Below are 21,198 nucleotides of genomic sequence, written 5' to 3'. Positions count from 1 at the left end.
CTTAGTTTAAAAAATAAATGTAAATCAGGTCCTGTTGCTTTTCTTGAATGGGAGACTGGCCTACTCACTTAATATCTCCTATTTATAAAACGTATGAACAGTATAATTCTAAGGTGAATTTTTCTGTAGGTGTTTTTCATTTGATATATATTAGTGTTAATCTGTAATTCAAATGGCAACTATAGAAATTTGTCTTTTTTTTGTTCCATAGAATAAAAATTCATCAGTTTCTTACTGACGGCAGATTTGTCTCATATGTACTCTTGATATATATGTGTATATATGGTGCCACCCCATGCCTCATGATTTTTAATTACACAGTTAACACTAGATTCTCTCATTTTAGGTTTACTATGCAAAAAAGAAGCGGAGACACCAACAGGGCCAGGGAGACGATTCCAGTCATAAGAAGGAGCGGAAGGTTTACAACGATGGTTATGATGATGATAACTATGATTATATTGTAAAAAACGGAGAAAAGTGGATGGATCGTTACGAAATTGACTCCTTAATAGGCAAAGGTTCCTTTGGACAGGTAATCTAACAAGTTGCTGAATTTTATAGATGAGAACTTCTCAGTGAGTCATGTTATTATAGCCTTTTCTCAGTAGTACACTTAAAATATTTGTAAATAGATATAAAGAACGGATATGTAAGTATTTGGGTTATTATAGTTCTCTAAAGTTAGTAAAACTATTATCAGCTGCATCAGCTATAAAAACTCTATTAGACTTTTTTTTGTTTGTTTCACAGAGTTACTGTAGCTACCAAGTAGTTATTTTACTAAGTGATTTGAATCACTAACAGATAGTACTGCCTCTTTCATTGGGCTTTTAGTCTCTGGATGGTTCTTCCTGATGTATGGTGGAGATAATTGCCTTCCTGCCTAATCCTCCTCAAAAGGGGCAACAAATGACCATTTTCAGCTGCCTCAGCAGGTGTCCTCTCATCTGGGAGACTTGGACGCCCAGGGCTGGGCCCAGAGCTGGTCCTCAGCCCCTCCTCCAGCTTCGTCAGGCCTCTGAGTGGACAGAGGGTCTGCTGTTAAGTTCTCACGGCATCAGCATTGCTAGTACTGTGATGGGCATCATTCCGATGGGAAGGGTGGGATCCTTCAGGCAGCGGGAGAGCGCGGGAGGCACTCCAGCCGGCCTAGTGTTTCTCTTCGTCCCTGGCCTCTTCTCTCCACCTGTGGCTCTCATCTCTCACTTGTTCAGGACAAAGTGCAGACCTTAACTGTGTTAGCCTCTTGCCTCACCTGTGCCCAGATTGAGAGCTGCCAGACCTCCCTCCTTGCCCTGTTAAAAAGCTTTCCTCTGGGTGTGAGGCTCCCAGCTGTTTCCATCTGTGAGTCTCCCTGTCTTCTCTGATCCCGTGCCATCGAGTCACAGGCTGTTTTGTTTGAAGTATGATTTACTGTTAATCCCAGTCTCCTTTGCCTTGTAGCTTTTGTGCAGTGAGTCAGTTATTAATTTGTGGTGCAAATATTGTGCCTTTTTTGGTGATTTTCTTGGATTTTGGAGATTGTTTTTGTTTTTTAAACTATGAAACCTGTGTACTCTTACTTACCTGTTCCTGCCCTGCAGGAAAGCAAAAATATGCCTCTTTTCAACCAGTGAGGAAAAATTCAGCATGTGTTAGTCTAATTATGCTTAGGGCACAACAGCCACAGCTCTGGGCCCAGACAGATCAAGGTTAGACCTATAGGGAAATATGAATGAGGTTCTTAGAAGACCTCTGTAATTCTGGTGTGGCTCTGCCAGGCCTGGTGGTGTGTGTCTAACATGTCTGTCCCTTTCCATGATTCCAGAGACTTGCTGTAATTATATGTAGTTTGGGGCCTTTCCCCTTGATGAGTAACCTCTTCTTCTCCTGAGTCAGGATTCTCAGTGTCTGGGGGAGTCCCTCTTTATGAAAGTATTTATGAAATAAATACTTTCGCTTTATGAAAGTGACCCCATGGACTGTAGCCCACCAGGCTCCTCTGTCCATGGGATTCTCCAGGCATGAATACTGGAGTGGGTAGCCATTCCCTTCTCCAGAGGATCTTCCCGAACCAGGGATTGAACCTGGGTCTCCTGCATTGGCAGGTGGATTCTTTTCTGTCTGAGCCACCAGGGATGCCCTTTCTTTCACTTTTCACATTGTGGCAGAAGCAACTTCTGCTTTCTCTACGCAAGCTGTTTAAGGAAAGGCATTTCTGAGGCCTACCTTTTAAGTAAGGCTGTGAACATCCTAGGTAGAGTGATTGTCATCCCCACCTTCAGAATTACCCGGTGTCAGGCAGTTCCTCTCTTCAGGACGCTGCTCTGCCTTCTGTGGTGTGCTCCGTGAAAACTGTGGTCGTGCTGCCTGTTCGCTCAGCTTAGGTTCCCTTCAGTACTCAGTCTTTGAGCTCACCGTGACCTCCTCCACCCTCTTACTTTAATTTTCTCATACTCTTGTTTCCTAAGATCAAATGAGCATAGCAAACCTGTGACGACATAGCCTTCTTTGACATCCAAACCAGTTTACCAGGTCAGACTGATTGATACCTTTCTCCTAGACTGGAGTATGTTCAGGGTCAGGACATGTCGCTTGCCGTATTGTCTGGGTCAGACTAAATTCTCTGCCAGATCCTCGTCAAAGAAGTAGCTGCTATCTTTCTTTTTTTTGTTTTTTTGCTGCTATGTTTCTTAAGGCAGTGGTGGGCAGTCCTGGTTGCACATTGAAGTCCTCAGGGCGCTTTGGGGGTCAAGGGGATATGGGGAAGGGAGGACAGTGTCTGGGCTCCAAACAATTAAACCAGACTCTCTGTGACTGGATTCTGAACATTGGTATTTTTGAAAACAGCCTACTGAATGTATCATTCAGGGTTGGAAACATTGCTTTAGCACTGAGCCAGTTAGCTATTTGCTAAGTCAGTGAATAGTTGGGCCCCCGTTAGTGGCCTTTGTCCTGGAGACCATTGGGATCCGGGCAGTAGTAGACTGCGACTCCTGGGACAGTCTACACGGCCAGTGACACAGAAGAATATCAGACCTGCTCAGTCAGAGGTTTCCATGGGTCCCTCTGATTTAAAAGACACATAAGATTAACTCTGCAGAGATACAGTTTTTAAACTGTGTATTTTCTAAGTTATGTGTAAATTTGTAGGAGTGTGAAATTTATTTTAAATGAGTAAACTTTAAACTGGAGGTATGCATAGTGATTGCACATGACTGTTCTGCTTCCTTAGCATTAATTCTCATTTTAAAACTCAAAATCCCCTAATTATGGCATTTTAAACTTATTTCCTGGTAATTTATCACTTTTTTTAAGCATAAACTAATTCTTCTGGTATATGTCTAAGTTTTTATTTATGAGAATATAATTTAAATTTAGAAAGTTATCTACATTTTTCAGGTAACACCTTTTAAATATCTCATACATATGCTTGGAATTTAAGCCAGCTTCTTTTTTTTTAGTTAAAAGAATAGTTTTAACAATGCTATTTAGTGAGAAGTTAAAAAAAAAAAAGTACGTGTCAAGATTCATAATTTACTTCTAAAGGAGGAAAATAGTCTAATTTTAAGAAAGTTGTCTCTTTTCTGGATGTTTAAAAATACTGTAAGGATGGGAAAGAAACCCATTTGAAAAATTGATTTAAAGTAACAAAGTAGTAAATAGATGCTACTGAATGGAAATGAATAGGATCTCTCTTAGTCAGGAAGGTCAGAGAAAGCGTTAGATAAATGTAGGTGATACAGTTAAGGTGAACTGTAAGCTGTTGTTAAATTGTTCATTAATGAAATTTCTTTTTTTTTCTTTTTTAGGTTGTAAAGGCATATGATCGTGTGGAACAGGAATGGGTTGCCATTAAAATAATAAAGAACAAGAAGGCTTTTCTGAATCAAGCCCAGATAGAAGTGCGACTTCTCGAGCTCATGAACAAGCATGACACTGAAATGAAATACTACATAGGTAAACAGGCGAACAGGCGCAGCGTGCTCCGCCTCAGACTGCCAGTTTGAGCTAATGATTGTTTTCGTATGAAAAATCTTAAAAGTGATTGAATAAAGAATTCAGTTATTTCTGTTGGGAGGGCATTAATTTATATATGTTACTTAATCTACCAGTAATGTTTTAAATCTTTGGGAATGTGCATTCCAAGTGTATGTAGTGTAAAAACAAATGAGAGTCGCGTCTTTTGTTTTTCAACTTGCAAGCATCATTTGTTTGCTTTAATGATGCTTGTTTATCTAGAGAGTTCTCTGTTAACTTTAATCATTCTAGTACAGCTCAGAAATTAGAAATGAGCGATTATGTTGTTAACGGTTCAGTTCAGTTCAGTCGCTCAGTCGTGTCCGACTCTTTGCGACCCCATGAATCGCAGCACACCAAGCCTCCCTGTCCATCACCAACTCCCGGAGTTCACTCGGACTCACGTCCATCGAGTCAGTGATGCCATCCAGCCATCTCATCCTCTGTCATCCCCTTCTCCTCCTGCCCCCGATCCCTCCCAGCATCAGAGTCTTTTCCAATGAGTCAACTCTTCGCATGAGGTGGCCAAAGTACTGGAGTTTCAGCTTTAGCATCATTCCCTCCAAAGAAATCCCAGGGTTGATCTCCTTCAGAATGGACTGGCTGGATCTCCTCGCAGTCCAAGGGACTCTCAAGAGTCTTCTCCAACACCACAGTTCAAAAGCATCAGTTCTTGGGCGCTCAGCCTTCTTCACAGTCCAACTCTCACATCCATATGTCTGGACTCAGGTGTCAGGCTCTTCTTGAGAAATAGTAGCCCACATTTCCTGAACTCCTACTGTGTTCCTTACGCTTTTCAGTCCTGTACAGAAGGTATTAATAGTAGATCCTGTATATTACACGTTGTACAAAGAGTAACATTCCCAAGGTTCCAGGGTTCTTGGAGTGAGAATCTTAATCTGCTTTGATCTAACTCCAGAGTTTATGTTTGTTTCCTTATCCTGTGGTGTTTCTTTTGAGTCCTGAAAGAGGAGACAGAAGAATTATGAAACTAGTGAGGTCTAGGGCCAACTGATACATGGGCAAAACACCTTCTAATTATACATTCTAAGAGAGAGGCTTTTGTTGTTGTTCAGTCATATTCAGTCGCTGAGTCCTGTCTGACTCTTTGTGACCTCATGGACTGTAGCACACCAGGCTCCTCTGTCCTCCACTATTTCACAGAGTTTGCTCAATTTCGTGTCCTTTGAGTTGGTCATTTTCTGCTGCCTCCTTTTCCTTTTACCTTCAGTCTTTCCCAGCATCATGGTGTTTTCCAGTGAGTCTGCCCTTCATATCAGTTGTCCAAAGCATTTTAGCTTCAGCAACAGTCCTTTCAATGAATAGAGACTTTAGGACCAATTAATTACAGACTTAAAAAAAAATAGATGTATATTAGCAGCTTACTTCAGAAATGCTAGCTTTACCTGATAAGCACGAGGTTAAGTTTTATTAGCAGACTCGTGTTTAAGAAATGAAGAGAGAACATTATGTTTCTTTAGTCCTCTCAAAATAATAGAAACAAAACTGATGTTTAAAGGTGTATGGTTCAGATAGATTTCGTTTATGGAACACCCTTCACTCCCCGTTGATATAATAAAATGAGCTTATACTATTTTTTTCTTTCTTACTGTCTTTGTAGATATCTGATACAACCCATAGTAATAACATTTGTGTTTAAAATCCTTTCTTCTCACATTCATCCATGTTTGTTGTTCACAGTGTATTTAGTGTAAGGTGGGCACTTTTCCGTTTGAGAGGCTTAGGAGGCTGGGAAGGACATTCTAAAGATGCTTGACTTAATGGTCTTTGAACATAGCTCCCCTGTTCTTCCTCACTCTTGTGTGCTTTATTTTGAAGTTTTGCTTAAGTAGTAGAGAAAATGTTGATAGGATCACTATAATTACGTATTTCTGGTTTATTGAAAGAAAACACAAAATGTTACCTACTTGGTTAACTTATAATAATTACTATTTTTGTTTTTAATAAACTGACTTTAGTGATTGCAGGAGTCATTACAGATACTCTTTTGGATGAGTTTTTTTTTTTTTTTTTTAAAGTTCTTATTTAGGAAGATGGTGAATTCATGTACACTGTCTCAAGAAACTGAGGTTCTGTACTAAAAACAAGCACAGAGAACTTTAGACACAGCCCTGTCAGTAGAGTTAATACATTAAATTTAAGGTGTCTGAGAGTTGTATTACTCTATTATGGTGTGAATAACTGTAATTTTGAAATGATTTGATCAATTTACTCTGAGTTTTACAGTCTTAAGTCTTTGAACTTAAAAAAAGAAGTAATAATCTACTTTTTTACCACATAGTAATTTCTTATCTGGGTTATTTGCTACCTGCCATGGTCTAGTTAAAAAACCATTCAGTTTAGGTCTGTCTTTCCAACCCTCCATTTTCCCCAAAGTTCAGTTTAAAAAACTGAACGTACATATGTGTGTTTGAGCTTCCTTTGACAATGTCTTCAGTGCTCAGCACATTTATAGAAATTCAGTAAGTGAATGATGAATCAGTAGAATTGAGTGGATTGATCTTCTATCAGAAGAACATTCTGATCATAGCTTCTTAGAGGGATTTTCATTGTCACATTTGAATTCTGACATCAGTTACCTTTTGCATCCCTTTAGTGGCTGCTGCTTAATTAGATCAAAACTGTTACTTGGACCATGTCTCTGGGGTATCTTATGTGACATGGAGCTGTGTTCTTCATTTTAAACCTGTGAACTCAGTGATTATGAGTGGATATTAGACATTCTTATGTACCTGTTGCTGAGCGTTGAGTTGGGCTGTGGGCCCCTATAGAGCTGTGGCAGTAGTTGAATTGTGTTATCTTGACTTGCAATCATTTGTGTCAGGAATGATCTAAAAACAAGAAAGGCGAGCTACCACCAGGCCAGCACGGTGTATCCCTGTTCTCAGGGACCAGATACTGAGTAATGCCAAAGTTATTCCAGATGGAGCTGCAGAGAAACCTCTGTTTAAGTTATACTGAACGGCCAGAATGGAGGTAGCCTTGACAGATGGTGGTTTTATGTCATCTCAGCTGAGTTATAGGTGTTTAGTTTGGTAGACGTGAGAGCTCTCCTGCTGGAGGGCAGTGACTTCCTCTGGTGTGCAGTTAGCGTTAATACTTAACAGCACAACTTTTCAAAGTGGTTTATTGACCATTAAGCCTTTTAAGAAGGTCAGTAATGATGCTAAGTAATGTATTCTATACTCTTTCCCCATTCATAAGCCTACTCATAATTTCTTGTGATGGAGCTTTATTTTGAAGTTTGCCCAAAGCTTCAATCTTGGATAAGAATCCTATGTACCAGTTTGACGAACATAATCAAATACATTGATTATGAACTCTTAGTACCTTACAATGTGATTTCAAAGCCTTTGCTGTATTTACCTAAAAGAAAAAAAAAGTCTCCCTTTGACAATTGTTTTCAAAAATTATTGGTGAAATCTGAGGCTTAGCAGGGCAGATTGTGTATATGTATCAAAGCCTTCCCAGAGAGGGCTGCCATGCACAGCATTGTCACAGGCTGGGCATCCCAGTGGGTGGAGCTTAGATGAAGTCATGAGGTGTAGGGGTCTCAGGAAGTCAAAAGTGTTTTCTCTTACATGTGAGGATAAAATTATTATTCAGAGTACTGTGTGTTAGTTTACAGACCTGTGTTTACAGACTTGTGTTTTCAGACCTGACTTAGGCATTTTGGTGGAACTTCTTACATTACATTGCTTATTGGCGGATTCAGCAGATGACCAGAAGAATGTGCTTCTTACTGCAGAATTTTTGTCTCCCAATTTTAATTTGATAAACTTTGCATTTGACATTGACATTTTATAGAGTATTGTAGAATTCACGTGTGTGTTATTCTCACTTTTTTTTTTTTTTGGTATGTATAATTTAAAATGAAACTTTCTGTTCTCTTTCAGTGCATTTAAAACGCCACTTTATGTTTCGAAACCATCTCTGTTTAGTTTTTGAAATGCTGTCCTACAACCTCTATGACTTGTTGAGGAACACCAATTTTCGAGGTGTCTCTTTGAACCTAACACGAAAGTTTGCACAACAGATGTGCACTGCACTGCTTTTCCTTGCGACTCCAGAACTTAGTATCATTCACTGTGACCTAAAACCTGAGAATATCCTTCTTTGTAACCCTAAACGCAGTGCAATCAAGATTGTTGACTTTGGCAGTTCTTGTCAGTTGGGGCAGAGGGTAAGTATATTTCATAACTTGTGATTTAAAATTAGAGTTAGGTAAAACAGTGTAAGTAGGTATTGAAATCTTACTAATCTGTATACAATTTGAAGGTAATTACAGGGTTGTTATCTTTAAAATCTTGAATCACCTATGTTGATACCTATTTTGGGAAATCCTTTTTTAAATGCAAACATTGATAGTAATACTTTGAATTAGAAGGTATTTGTTTTTCAGAGTCTATGTTAAATTATGTGTGTGCTAAAAGAGAAAACAGGATGGATATAAATTATGACATATGTCCAAGCTAATGGACATATTGATTTGGTTTAGTTGCTAAGTCGTGTCCCACTCTTGCAACCCCATGGACTGTAGTCTGCTAGGCTCCTCTGTCGATGGGATTCTCCAGGCAAGAATACTGGATTGGGTTGCCATTTTCTTCTCCAGGGATCTTCCCAACCCAGGGATCGAACCTGGGTCTCCTGCACTGCAGGTAGATTCTTTACCAACTGAGCTACGAGGGAAGCCCAGTGGGCATATTAGTTTGTGGTAAACAAATGTGTTTTTGAGTGCTAAAAGCAAACATGTCCATAGCAATAAGTAGATTTAGGGTTAGTTAATTTAGGAAAGCAAGTTTCCCTCTCTTCTTTCTAGCATTGTGAAACCTACTCTGTTTTGCATATGAAACAAAAGTTTTAGGTTGTTCTCTTTTTGAAACCAGCTAGGATCGCTATTTGATACTTTATTTAAAGTGTTCCTGTTTACTTGTAGATATTGAAATTGCATTTCTTTTTTATTTTAAAGGTAAAAACATAACTGACTTTCAGATATTAATGTTTAATATTGGGTTTCCATTTGTTTTTCCAAATTAGAGAAATTTTCTGTCTTGTTCAACTTTATTCTAGCTTTTAAATAAACTAGGTTAATTTAATCATGAAGGTTTATGACCAGTTAACAGGATTGTCCTTTTGTTATTTCCTGCCAATAATACTGCATTAAAATAATTTTTAAAATTGTAAGGAATAGGAAGCAAAGTTTGCAGTTTCAGTGCCTCTGAAAATCAAGAGATGCTTATAGTTGTTAATAAGAGATAGAGTATATTATAAATGGAAAATATGTGACTATACTGAGTCATTTGAATGGATTTTAAGACTTGCAAAATTTTTTCCTGTTTGAACCAAGTCGTATATTCTGTGCTAATATCAAACACTATTGTCTCTCTCCCACCAGACGGAGACACCTATACCTTTAGCTCAGTGACTTTTTAATTATTGGGTTGGCCAAAAGTTTGTTCAGGTTTTTCCATAAGATGTTTGGAAAAACCCGAGCGAAATTTTTGGCCAACCCAACATGTGCATGTGTCAGAATCCCATGGGAAATCATTTTCAAAATAGACATGCAGAGGCCCTCCTCCAAGTCTGCTGGCTCAGGGTCAGAAGGTAGCAGGGTACAGCCTTACAGATAGCCCACTACTGCTCTGCAGATCGCCAGCTGGTTAGGTAGGTGACCAAATTCTTTCACAAGCTGGGAAACACGAGTCTCAGTAGTAGCTTGTCTTTGGGGCTTCAGAGTGCTCTTGGCTTCTGAAATCTTGGTAGTGTACTTCTTCTTCCTGGTCCCTTTCAGTTAGGCTTTTTTCACTGCAAGAAGGCCTTAAGGTCGGGTTGACCTTCTTGTGGGGTTGTGAGATGATTCTCCGAGGTTCGGCTGGAGTTTGGGGCGGGCCCCAGCAGCTTTCTGAGAAAGCATCTTTGCCACTGGCTGCCCAGTTTGAGTATTAAGTTAGGTAGTCTAGTTAGCAGGGTGTTGTTTGGTTTTCTCCCTTTTAAAATAAAGCTATCTTTGCTTTTGTGATATTTCTGGATACAAATTTTAAATGGCCAAGTAAAGATGAATTGATCTCTGAAGACATTCTCAGATTATTCCATTGCAAATAATCCATTTCAAGATTTTCTTTTTCTAAGAAGTCTTAGGATGGATGGAGGAGGATGGGCTAAAGAAGTGATGTCAGAAGTGACCCCCAATTGAATCTTTGCATGGCTGTGTTTCTAGGTTTATCTGTGAGTCTAGTACAATACAGATGTCTGAATTTTCAATTACATTCTACTGAGTTTGACTCTTAATGCTTTGAATTAACCTAAAGAAATTTCATTCTTTAAGTTAATTTAAATATAACTGTTAAATTAATGGTAGCCACAGCAGCGAAGAGTAGTTAGTAGGGAAATAAATTGTTCTCAATCATATTTTCTTCTAATAAGGCATTATTGTTTTAGGATATATCTTGAGTACTTGTTAGGACTGAACTAAATAAAGGGCTTGAATTTTTTGTATATGCACATTTTGCATTTCAGAGTCTTAGAGTTACCACTCCCTTGAAGCATTTAGTTCTTTAAAACAATATTCAGTCTAATGTTGAAATCAGTAAACATTACTGATAACCCAGTTATTTTTTTTCTGTTCATGTTAGAGTTGTGTTCTTCATACAGTATTGACTGCAATTAAACAGAAGCTATTATTGAAATATATATTTCAGATATACCAGTATATTCAGAGTCGCTTTTATCGGTCTCCAGAGGTGCTACTGGGAATGCCTTATGACCTTGCTATTGACATGTGGTCCCTCGGGTGTATTTTGGTTGAAATGCACACTGGAGAGCCTCTGTTCAGTGGAGCCAATGAGGTACATGATTTCTTTTTGTTTTTAATCTCTTACAGTATAACCTGGAAGTTGTTTTTTAGGAAAATGTGTTGTTTATCAACCTAAATCATTCGTCAGTTTTAAACTTATTTTATCCATTTAAAATTATTTCAATTATATAATGGTGAGTTTAGAATTATGAGATGGGAAGTGAGATCTTTAAATCTACCAGTGAAGGGGAATAGTAAATTACATCAGAAAATGTTAAGTTTTTTGGTATGAATTCTACAGATTTTAAGTATAATAACAGAAAAAGATGATAGTGATGAAATGAGGAACCATCCTAAAAACACTGTAAATTTTGAGAGTATGATGTGAAATTAAAGCATTAATAAATGATGACTGGTGGGATTGATAGATATATTTGATCTGAATAATTTAGGGTAAATTAGGACTCTAGAATTTTGGAGCTGCAGGCAAAGCGTAATTCTTATAGTCAACAGGTGTTCAGTCTGTGTTCTTCGAAGATCTTTGGAGGTCAGAGGCAGTGGTGGGAAGGCGAGGGCAAGGGAGAGGGGGTCTAAGCTCCGTACAGTTGGAGGAACGGCTTTCCTTGTCTTTAAAACTGTTTGTTTGTGGAGTTTTTTTGTTTGTTTGTTTTTAAAGAAAATTTAACCATTGCAGATTATGATCAGTCCATTCATTTATACATGAGAAAAGAAAGCCTAATGAAATTTCATGACATGTCAATCAAGTAGTGTCAGAAACCTGTCCCTTCCTCCTTCCTGCTAGTTCATTTCACTCTCGCCAGTGAGCTGCTCTTTGGCAGTAATTGCTGTGGTGTGTATTTGTTTTTCTTTGAATAATAAATAATATAAAGGTAATAGTACCTTTTTCATGAACTTAAACACCATTAAGATCGCCTGAGAAACTTCAGTGGCTGCCGTCTCACGCATGGTGAAGCCAGAGCCCTTTGAGTAGCTGGGAAGCGCCTCTCCCTCTCCGCCTCCCATCCTCTGGCCACCTGTCCCTCTGTCCGTCTTCCTGCCCAGTCCCCCTCATCACGCAGCCCTCTCTCAGGTCCCCTGGGAGACAATGGCCAAAGGGCCCGCGCATTCGTGCCAGGGGCTTTCTCTCATGTGACCTGCTTGTGACGCCTCCGTGGCACCCTGTTTGACGTTGCAGTGCCCTCCTCACTCATGTCCTTCTCATTTCTCCCTGTTCTTGGTCAGTACCCAGTAGACCTTACTATTTGTTTGTTTCCCGACGATCTCTCCGTCTGTAGTACAAAGTGTGGGGCAGAGATTTTTGTCTGTCTTGTGTACTCCTGTGTTCCAGTGGATTGATTTCTAGCCTACAGTAGACGCTCAGGTGTTGGAGGGAATGGATCTGCACCTTAGAAAGAGATTTTTTTATTAGGTCCACACTTTACTAAGCCTTTCATTTTTTGTTTTGTTATTTTTTTAACTCTCCCAAACTTAAACTTGGCAGTTCCCTCCAGTCATTCCTTCCTTTCCATTGTATCCGTGACCACCTGCCATCCCGTAGATGTCTGTCTGTCTTTGCTGAATCGTGTGCCCTCCCCTCTGTGGAATGTGGGGCTTCAGGAGGTAGGGGCGTTACCTCTTTCCTTCATTATTGTGTATTTACTGCCCGCGGGAGTGCCTGACACACTGGAGAGACTCTTTTTATTTGTGAATGGATGAGCAGATATAGGATGTTTTACAGTAGAAATTACAGGGTTTTCTTTTTGCTTTTGTTTCTAATACAGGTAGATCAGATGAATAAAATAGTGGAAGTTCTGGGTATTCCGCCTGCTCATATTCTTGACCAAGCACCAAAAGCAAGAAAGTTCTTTGAGAAGTTGCCAGATGGCACTTGGAACTTAAAGAAGACCAAAGACGGAAAACGGGTAAAATAGGGAAATAATATTTTTGAGCCTTTGTTACTTCTTTCACTGAGTTGTCTTTATAACGCATTTTTGTATTTATTTGAAAACAGTGTTACTGAAGTCCGCTGTTAACAGTAGTTCTGTTGATGACTCGGATATAGATTTTCTTCCCAAGTAGGTTTTAGCTTGACCTGAGCTATCTGTATGACCTGAACACTGTTTGGTTAATGCTCAGTATTCTCTTTACGTCTTAATTTTGAAACTGTCTGCCTGTCTTTTGAGGCCACTGATCAAATCACCACGCCTGGTTTCCACAGTGGAGTCAGTCGGTTTGACCTTTGTTTCTCATAGTTTGGGTACACGCTGGAATCACAGTTAAGATCACTGCAGCTGGGAACAGTCGAAGTCAGGACTGCAGGAATGGCCTTTTTTTGTAGCTCAGATGAGAGCACAGGGTTTCTGACTTGAGCAGTTTGTGACAAGAATCTGAACTGACTGGATGGTCCTTTGATAGATTTCAGTTTCCTAGCTTGGATAATGGGGATTTCACATCTCTAGAATCTTTCAAAGTCAGGGTTTTAATGCATTAGATATGTTTTAGTAATTTTCTCTTTTCTGAGAACTTTTCAGGTATCTCAACCATGTCAGTTTAATAAATGACATTTAATAAATCATTTAGTAGAATAAATGGTGACAATTTTGCATCTTGATTTACATCTTTGTTTTATATATCTGAAAATAATCATATGTTTTGCCATCTAGTTTGTTTCTAGTACTAGATGAATATACTGTATAAATATATGATTGTGTGTGATACATACACCAGATACTTTATGATTGTAGTTTTGCGTTTTAACTCTTAAGAAATTTTATTTTTGCTACAGTTTTTGTTTTGCCCTTGCATTTTAGCGATACTGCCACCAGGTGTCATTTCCAGTGAACTGAAGGTGATGTTTATTTGCTGTAATTCACCTTCAGCTCTGGAGTCTTAACTTCTGATATCAAGTGTTTCTTAATAAGAATATATGTATGTAAAACTGTATCTTTCACAACTGATTTGTAACTTACTGCATTCTGCCTTGTTCTCTAAAGTTTCAGGCAGTGCAGTGTCCAGCAGCTAAGTTATGCCTACCTCCCCATAAGGAAGGGATGGAAAATACCAAGCAGACATCCTGGGTCCTTCCGCCTCTGTCCACGTGCCTTTGTCAGTCACGGCCCCTTTTCCCAGGGAAGTCCTTAGCTTCACCAGCATTCAGAGTAGCTCTTGCCGTGGATTTTTAATTAGCATGGAGTATGTGATGCCTGCTTTATGTTTTTCTTTCTGCTACATATTGCTGCTTCTTTTTCCATTTTCTTTTCCTAAATGAAACATTTATTCATTTCCTCAATCTCTGCCTTATAAAACCACAGTTAAGTCACAGTGGACTGTAACCTATCATTTTCTCAATGTTGAGCTATAATTATTATTTTAAATTATTTGAGGGGAGCATTTCACTCAGAAGAGTAGATTATTTTTTCCCTTAAAATTGAAAGTATCTTGACCTATGTTTAATATACATTAATTAACTGGAGATTTTATGAGATTTTCCTAAGCTGCAATTAAGCAACTGACTTAAGAAACTTAATTTTTAAAAATGTAAAATAATTACTTCTTTTTAAACAGAAACAAATTTCCAGCAACAACAAAAAATCAAATCCATAACCAAATGGTTACATTATGAAGATGCACTAGGGATTTTAACCATGAATATGAAGAAATGTGCATGTACTATTGTTCAGTATACTTGCTCAGCTTATTTCCTTAGTGATTTAATTTTTACTTTTAAGTTCTCATTTTATGTTTCAAGAGCCTGTTTTAGCTTCCTAGTAATGAGATCCATACCTACTGGCTATTTTTTTTTCCTTTGGTGGGAGAGGGTAAAGAATTAAGATTATAAATGATGCTTTTTTGTTGAACTATAGTTTATGTACAAGATGGGTATTTTAAGTTTTCACTTTGTTGTGTTTTAATTTTTATTTACAACAGTGTACCTACTGCCTAAAACATGGTGTAGACTAACTCCTCCCATCACCCCTAGTGCCCTTTTCTGTCATCCACTCTCAGTTTCTGATTTCTGTCATCCCAGGTTAGGTTTGACTGTTCATAGGCAAAGTTCATATAAGTGGAATCCTGAGGTATTTATTATTTTGTTTCTTTCACGTAACAGACATTATTTTTGGAGATTCGTCCATAGTGTGTCTCAGAAATTACTCCATTTTATTGCTTCACAGTCTTTTGTTGAATGGAAATGCCATGATTGATCTATATTTACCTGTCATTGGATGTTGAGCTTGCTTCTAGTTTAGGACTGTTTCAGTAAGGCTACTGGGAATTTTGATCAATTTCTGTACACATAAGTTTTTGGATTTTCTGGGGTCACGACTTACAATTGCCAGATCATAGGGTGTCTGGTGTGTTTTCTTTCTTAAGAAATTACCAGTTTCCCAAGGTTCTATCATTTTTTATATTCCCACAAGATTATCAGAGATCCAACTGCATGGCATCCTCGCCGTTTCATGCGGTTGGTTCTTTTGAGTTTTAGCCATTCTAATGGGTATGTAGTAGTTTTCATTTGATTTCTTCATGATTGAGAATATTGACCTGGCCAGCTTTTCATGTGCTCAGTAGCCATTTATGTGTCTTCTTTTGTGACCATCTTTCTAGTCTTGCCCCTTTGTTATTGGGATGTTTAATTATTGGGCTGTAGGAGTTTTTTTTAATGTAATGGGATATAAGTCCTTTGTCAGCTGTATGCCAGTATTTATTCCCCGACTGTGGCTTGTCTACTTCTTTTCTTAGTACCAGTTTTTAATAAACAAAAATTTAATTTTTTATGAACAGTATTTTTTTAATTCTAAGAAATCTTTACCTCCCTCAAGTTTATGAAGATACTCTCCTTTAAAAGTTTTAAATTGAAATGTATATAGTTGATTTACAGTATTGTATTAGTTTCAGGTGTACAGCACCAGGATTCAGTTATATATAAATACACACACATATTATTTTCCCTTATGAGTTATTACAAAACTGAGCATAGTACCATAGGTCCTTGTTGGTTATCTATTTTATATCTAGTGGTGTGTATATTTTATTCCTAATTTAGCCCTCCCACGTCCCTTTTCCCTTTGGTAACCATAAATTTGTTTTCTCTGTCTGTGGGTCTGTTTCTGTTTTGAAAAGAAGTTCATTTATATCTTTTTTAGATTTCACATATGAGTAATCTGTTTGTCCTTGTCTGACTTACCTCACTTAGTATGGTCATCTCTAGGTCCAGCCATGTTGCTGCAAATGGCATTATTTCATTCTTATATCACTGAGTAATATTTCACTGTATGTGTGTGGAATAACACCACCACATCTTCTTTATCTAGTCATCTGTCGATGGACATTCAGGTTGCTTCCGTGTCTGGGCTATTGCAGATAGTTCTGCAGTGAACACTGGGGTGCATGCATCTTTTTCAGTTGCTTTTTTCTGGATGTATGCCTAGGAGTGGGATTGCAGTATGATGTGGTAGCTCTGTGTTTAGTTTCTAAAGGAACCTCTGTGCTCTTCCCCATAGTGGCTGCACCAGGCTACAGTCCCACTAACTCTGGGGGCAGATTCTCTTTTCTCCTCTCCGGTATTTGTTATGTATAGACTTTTCTGTGATGACCATTGTGACCAGTGGGAGGTGGTACTTTTTCAGAGTTTTGATTTGCATTTTTCTAATAATTAAAGTGACGTTGAACATCTTTTCATGTGCTTGTTGCTCCTTTCTTGGGGAATCTTACTTTCTGTGTGTCTATATTTATTTTACCAATAACTGGGAGAAGTGTTCATCTTTCATGATGATATAGGTAGGATTTGTCTTCTTTTAGGTTTTTGTGGTGTTTTTTTTTTTTTTTTTTTAGTTTTCTGTTTTTTGAAGCTCTCTTAATAGGTGTATGCATTTAGTATTGTTAGAACTTGGTGATAAATTCAGTCTTTCATCACCATGAAATACTCCTTTTTGTCTTTAATATTTTCTTGTGTTTACTTCGTTTGGTATTATTTAAGCTATGCCAATGTTCTAATTCTTAATACTTTCATAGTATTTTTTTTTAATCCTTTCAGTGAAAACCTGTTCATACTTCTGTATGTAAAATGACCCTTATATGCAAATGTAGGTGAGTTACGCCCTTAATCCAGTCAGATAGTATCTTTCTTTCACAATGAATTATTTGGCCCCTAATTATTCAGAGGATGGGGTTTTAGACTTTTGCCATATGTGTGTTTCTGCTTGTTTTATTTCTTCTTCGTTTCCCATTACTTCTTTCCTGCCTTCTTTGGAGTTAAGTACTTTTGGTGTTTTATTTCATCTTTTTTACTGATTTTATAGCTATTCCTCTTTGTGTAATTGCTAGTGTTGCTCTTACTGTATGCCTCTTTAACTTGCCAGTGGACCTGAACAAAATGTTACATGACTCGATAAGCTGTGTGATAGCCATGTGCTTTCTTATCTAATCCTTCAATTTTTTGTCGTCCTCTGTCACTCATGCATGCATTACGTACCTCACAACACAACTGCCTAAATTACCAGCAACATTTAGAAGAGATGTTAAAACACGTAGAAGATAAAGATAGTAACAAGTTCTTTTCAGGAGTTCCTTGGCAGTCCAGTGGTTAGGACTTTGAGCTTTCACTGCCATGGCCCCAGGTTCAGTGCCTTGTCAGGGAACTGTTAAGATTCTGCAAGCCATGCATCATGGGCCAGGACCCCTCCCCTCCACCCCTGCCTCACCCCCCAAACATACACACACACAGAGACACTGACACACACACACACACACAGACACACACACACACACAAGTTCTTTTTACCCATAGAGTTCATTTCTTGTTGTTCCTAAGTTCCATCTGGTTATTACATTCCTTCAGCCTGAAGAACTTCCTTTAACTTTATTTTGTAGTCAGTAACTTATGCTGATGAATTCTTTTCAGCAGTTGTTTATCTGAAAATACCTGTATTCACCTTTATTTTTGGAATGATATTTTTCATGGATATGGAAGTTTCAGTGGATGTAGAATTCTAGGTTTACATTTCAGCTAAAGAAAATGATGTTATGATATTGTTTTCTGTATTGTTTCTGAGAAGTCATTGATTTTTCTAAGCAGTATTTGTTTGTTTGTTTCTCTTTTTATTCCCTCCCCCACCCCCACCCCCACCCCCACCTTTTTAGGTACTACTCCTTCTGTAGGGCAAGGACTATTACTGTTCATCTTAATCCATGTGTTCTTTAAAATATTTCTCCCTTTTCCCCCTGGCCAATGTTGATGCCCTTTTTTTTTTTTTTAATATGTTTGATTTTTTTTCAGCAGGTTGGCTGTTTGGTTCTTGGGCATAGTTTTCTCTGTGTTTATTTTCCATGGAGTGTGCTGAATTTGTTAGATCTGTGGGGTTGATATCTTTCATCAAAATCCTTAGACATTATCCTTTCAAATGTTTGTTCTGCTTCACTTTCTCTTCTCCGGATAATTATCCACTTAAATATATGTTACGGTGCTTAATACCACCTCAGAGGTCTCTAGTGTATTCATCTTGCTTTCTTTTAGTGTGTTAGATTGGATCGTTATTCTTTGTCTCCTTGTTCACTCATTGTTTTCCTTCTATTGAGCCCAGTCTGCTGTTGAGATCATTGAATGGATTCTTCATTTATGATACTGCATTTTTTAGTTCTGATGTTTTCACATTTTAATTTATCTTTAAAAATTAGTTTTAATTACCCACCCTCCCCAGTCTATTCACACATGTTGTCTAGCTTTTGAACTAAGAAACTGACTTAAGAAATTATAGTTATTTTTAAAATACCTATCTGCCAGTTTCAACAATTGGGTTATTTTATATATGTGGATTTTCTACAGTTTTTTTTTCCACTTAATATGGACTCATTTTGGGGGTTTGTTTCTTGTATCTGTAATTTTTTAAATGTATGCTGGATTTCCTGCATTTAAGAACAGTTGAGGTAGAAGTAAATCCTATTTTCCTGTGAAATGAGACATGACTCCTACTCTGTCAGTCTACTAGTGTGATGAGACTAGTTGGTTTCATTTGGTAGTGAGCTGAGTCTGGGCTCTGTCTTGTTTGTTTGCTTAACTTAGATTCTGTTCTCCACTGTCTTCATGGGTTTTACGCAGTGTGTGGAGGCTGGGGAGATCTGTTATATGTTAGGCCCAGCCAGCAGCCCTCTTGTAATGTTCTGTGCCGCAGGGTGGTCAGTGTTCACACAGCTGCCCTAGCTCTAGCTTTGCAACCCTGGGGTCCTCCCTGGGTCGTCGGCCTATCCCACCCTTCTGCCCAGCCACGCATAGCTGTCAGAAGTCGGTCTGGAGTTGGGCTGAGTTCTCCCTCCTCACGTCCATGGCTTTCGTCCCTTCTCCCACTGTAGTCCCTTCTCTCCCAGGAAAGGCTTTCCATTTTCCAGAATTTAGTTAGCTGTGGTTTCTTTAGTCCTCCGCTTGCTGATAGGTTTCTTTTCTCATTAGTTTGGCTGCCTCAGGTCTCAGTGGCAGCCTGTGGGGTCTTTGATGCCTCGTGGGGGATCTTGCGTTGCCTGCGCGAGCTCCTGAGCGTCAGGACAGCAGCGGTGTTGCGTGGGCTCTGCTGCTCTGTGGCACGTGGGGTCTCAGTTCCCTGACCAGGCCCAGAACCCGCCTTTCCTGCACTACAAGGCGAGTTCTTAACCACTAGACCACCAGGTCCCTGATAGGTTTTTAAAAGGCAGTGATTTTGTGGGTTGCCTACCTGGCTTGTTCTTGATTTTGAAGTAAGAGTGATGGTCTCTTACAAATTGCTACATTGCACCTAGAAGCAAAATCTACTAATACTATTCTGAATAAATTCAGTGTTCATAGGGATTTTAAAGATTACCTGTTAAAATGAGTTTCCCTAAAATGTCAGCACATGTTAAAGGCAATTTATTAAACATATTTCTAAAGTGAAGCATAAATAATTTGCTTTGTTTTTTTTTTTTTTTTTTAAACTGAATATAAGCAAGGTATGGTGTTAAGCCCATGGTTCTTTATTAGGAGTGATGGCTGAAGCTTTAATGAGCCATTGTTACCTAGGAAGTGCCCCTGAGTTCACAGGTGTATTGGGGAGAAAAGAGGTTCGTAGCCACTGGTTGGTACACTTCCTTTGTGAAGGACCACAGAGTAAAGATTTTGTTGCATATTCTTACTTGGTTCTGTTTGGTTTTACCGTCTTTAAAAATGTAAAACCATTCTTAGTAGGGGCTGTTTATGTAAGACAGGCCCTAAAACAGGGCATAGTTGCTGATCCCTGCACTAGAGGACCTTTATGGCCATTTCTGCTCAGAGTTATTTTGGATTTCTCCTGACTGCAGTGCTTCCAGAGTAGTGCATGTGAAAATCCAGAGGTGCAAACCATGAAACACTGCTTTTAACAAAGGTCTCGGCCTTATCTGAGAAGGAAGCTTATTTGATGTGATGTTATATAGGCTTTTACATATTCCATCAAATTAAGAGAAACATCTCCCCCCACCTTTTTTTTTCTCTTCTCTTTAGGAGTACAAACCACCAGGAACCCGTAAACTGCATAATATCCTCGGAGTAGAAACAGGAGGGCCTGGTGGCCGCCGTGCTGGGGAGTCGGGCCATACGGTAGCTGACTACTTGAAGTTCAAAGACCTCATTTTAAGGATGCTTGATTATGACCCCAAATCTCGAATTCAACCTTACTATGCCCTGCAGCACAGTTTTTTCAAGAAAACAGCTGATGAAGGTACAAATACGAGTAATAGTGTATCCACGAGTCCTGCTATGGAGCAGTCACAGTCGTCGGGCACCACCTCCAGTACATCTTCAAGCTCAGGTCTGTTGTTCTGATACCATGTTAGGCTTTGAAATGTGTGCTCTTTTCTTTACAAAGTGGGGGTTATTTAATGTGTTTTTAAAGTTTGTTAATGGGTAAGGAGAAATCCATCAGAGGGCAAACAGAAGAAGCAAGAACTACAATCCCACAGCCTCCAGAACAAAAACCCACAATCACAGAAACTAACCAAAATGATCTCATGAATCACATTCTTATGTAACTCAGGGAAGCTATGAGCCCTGCTGTGTGGGGCCACCCAGGTTGGACGGGTCATGGTGTCAGAGACTTCTGACAAAACATGGTCCATTGGAGAAAGGAATGGCAAACCACTCCAGTATTCTTGCCTCGAGAACCCCATAAACAGTATGAAAAGGCGAAAAGATATGACACCAAAACTTGAGGGGTGCCCCCCGCCCCCAAGTCTGTAGGCATTCAATGTGCTACTGTGGTGAAGAGAGGAAAAATAACTCCAGAAAGAATGAAGAGGCTGGGCCAAAGCAGAAGTGATGCCCTGTTGTGAATGTGTTTGGTGATGAAAGTAAGGTCCGATGCTGTAAAGAACAGCACTGCATAGAACCTAGAATGTTAGGA

At 38.9% G+C, this 21,198-nt stretch overlaps 1 protein-coding gene across 5 annotated transcripts in view; it reads left to right on the top strand.

The window, feature by feature from the left end:
* The window catches only part of DYRK1A (dual specificity tyrosine phosphorylation regulated kinase 1A), a 144,436-nt gene that overhangs the window by 109,077 nt on the left and 14,161 nt on the right, over positions 1–21,198 (top strand). For all 5 annotated transcript variants that reach the window (XM_040264036.1, XM_040264027.1, XM_040264019.1 and 2 more), the window contains 6 exons: positions 347–535; positions 3,795–3,942; positions 7,920–8,206; positions 10,722–10,868; positions 12,598–12,738; positions 20,301–20,607. In XM_040264036.1, the coding sequence (XP_040119970.1) occupies positions 347–535; positions 3,795–3,942; positions 7,920–8,206; positions 10,722–10,868; positions 12,598–12,738; positions 20,301–20,607 (1,219 nt within the window). The remainder of the gene's footprint in view (positions 1–346; positions 536–3,794; positions 3,943–7,919; positions 8,207–10,721; positions 10,869–12,597; positions 12,739–20,300; positions 20,608–21,198) is intronic.

This window comes from Oryx dammah, unplaced genomic scaffold (genome assembly GCF_014754425.2).
Source record: "Oryx dammah isolate SB20612 unplaced genomic scaffold, SCBI_Odam_1.1 HiC_scaffold_2, whole genome shotgun sequence".
Classification (NCBI taxonomy): Eukaryota; Metazoa; Chordata; class Mammalia; order Artiodactyla; family Bovidae; genus Oryx; species Oryx dammah.
The sequence above is the reverse complement of the archived record's forward strand: the minus strand, read 5'-3'. Positions and strand labels throughout refer to the sequence as shown.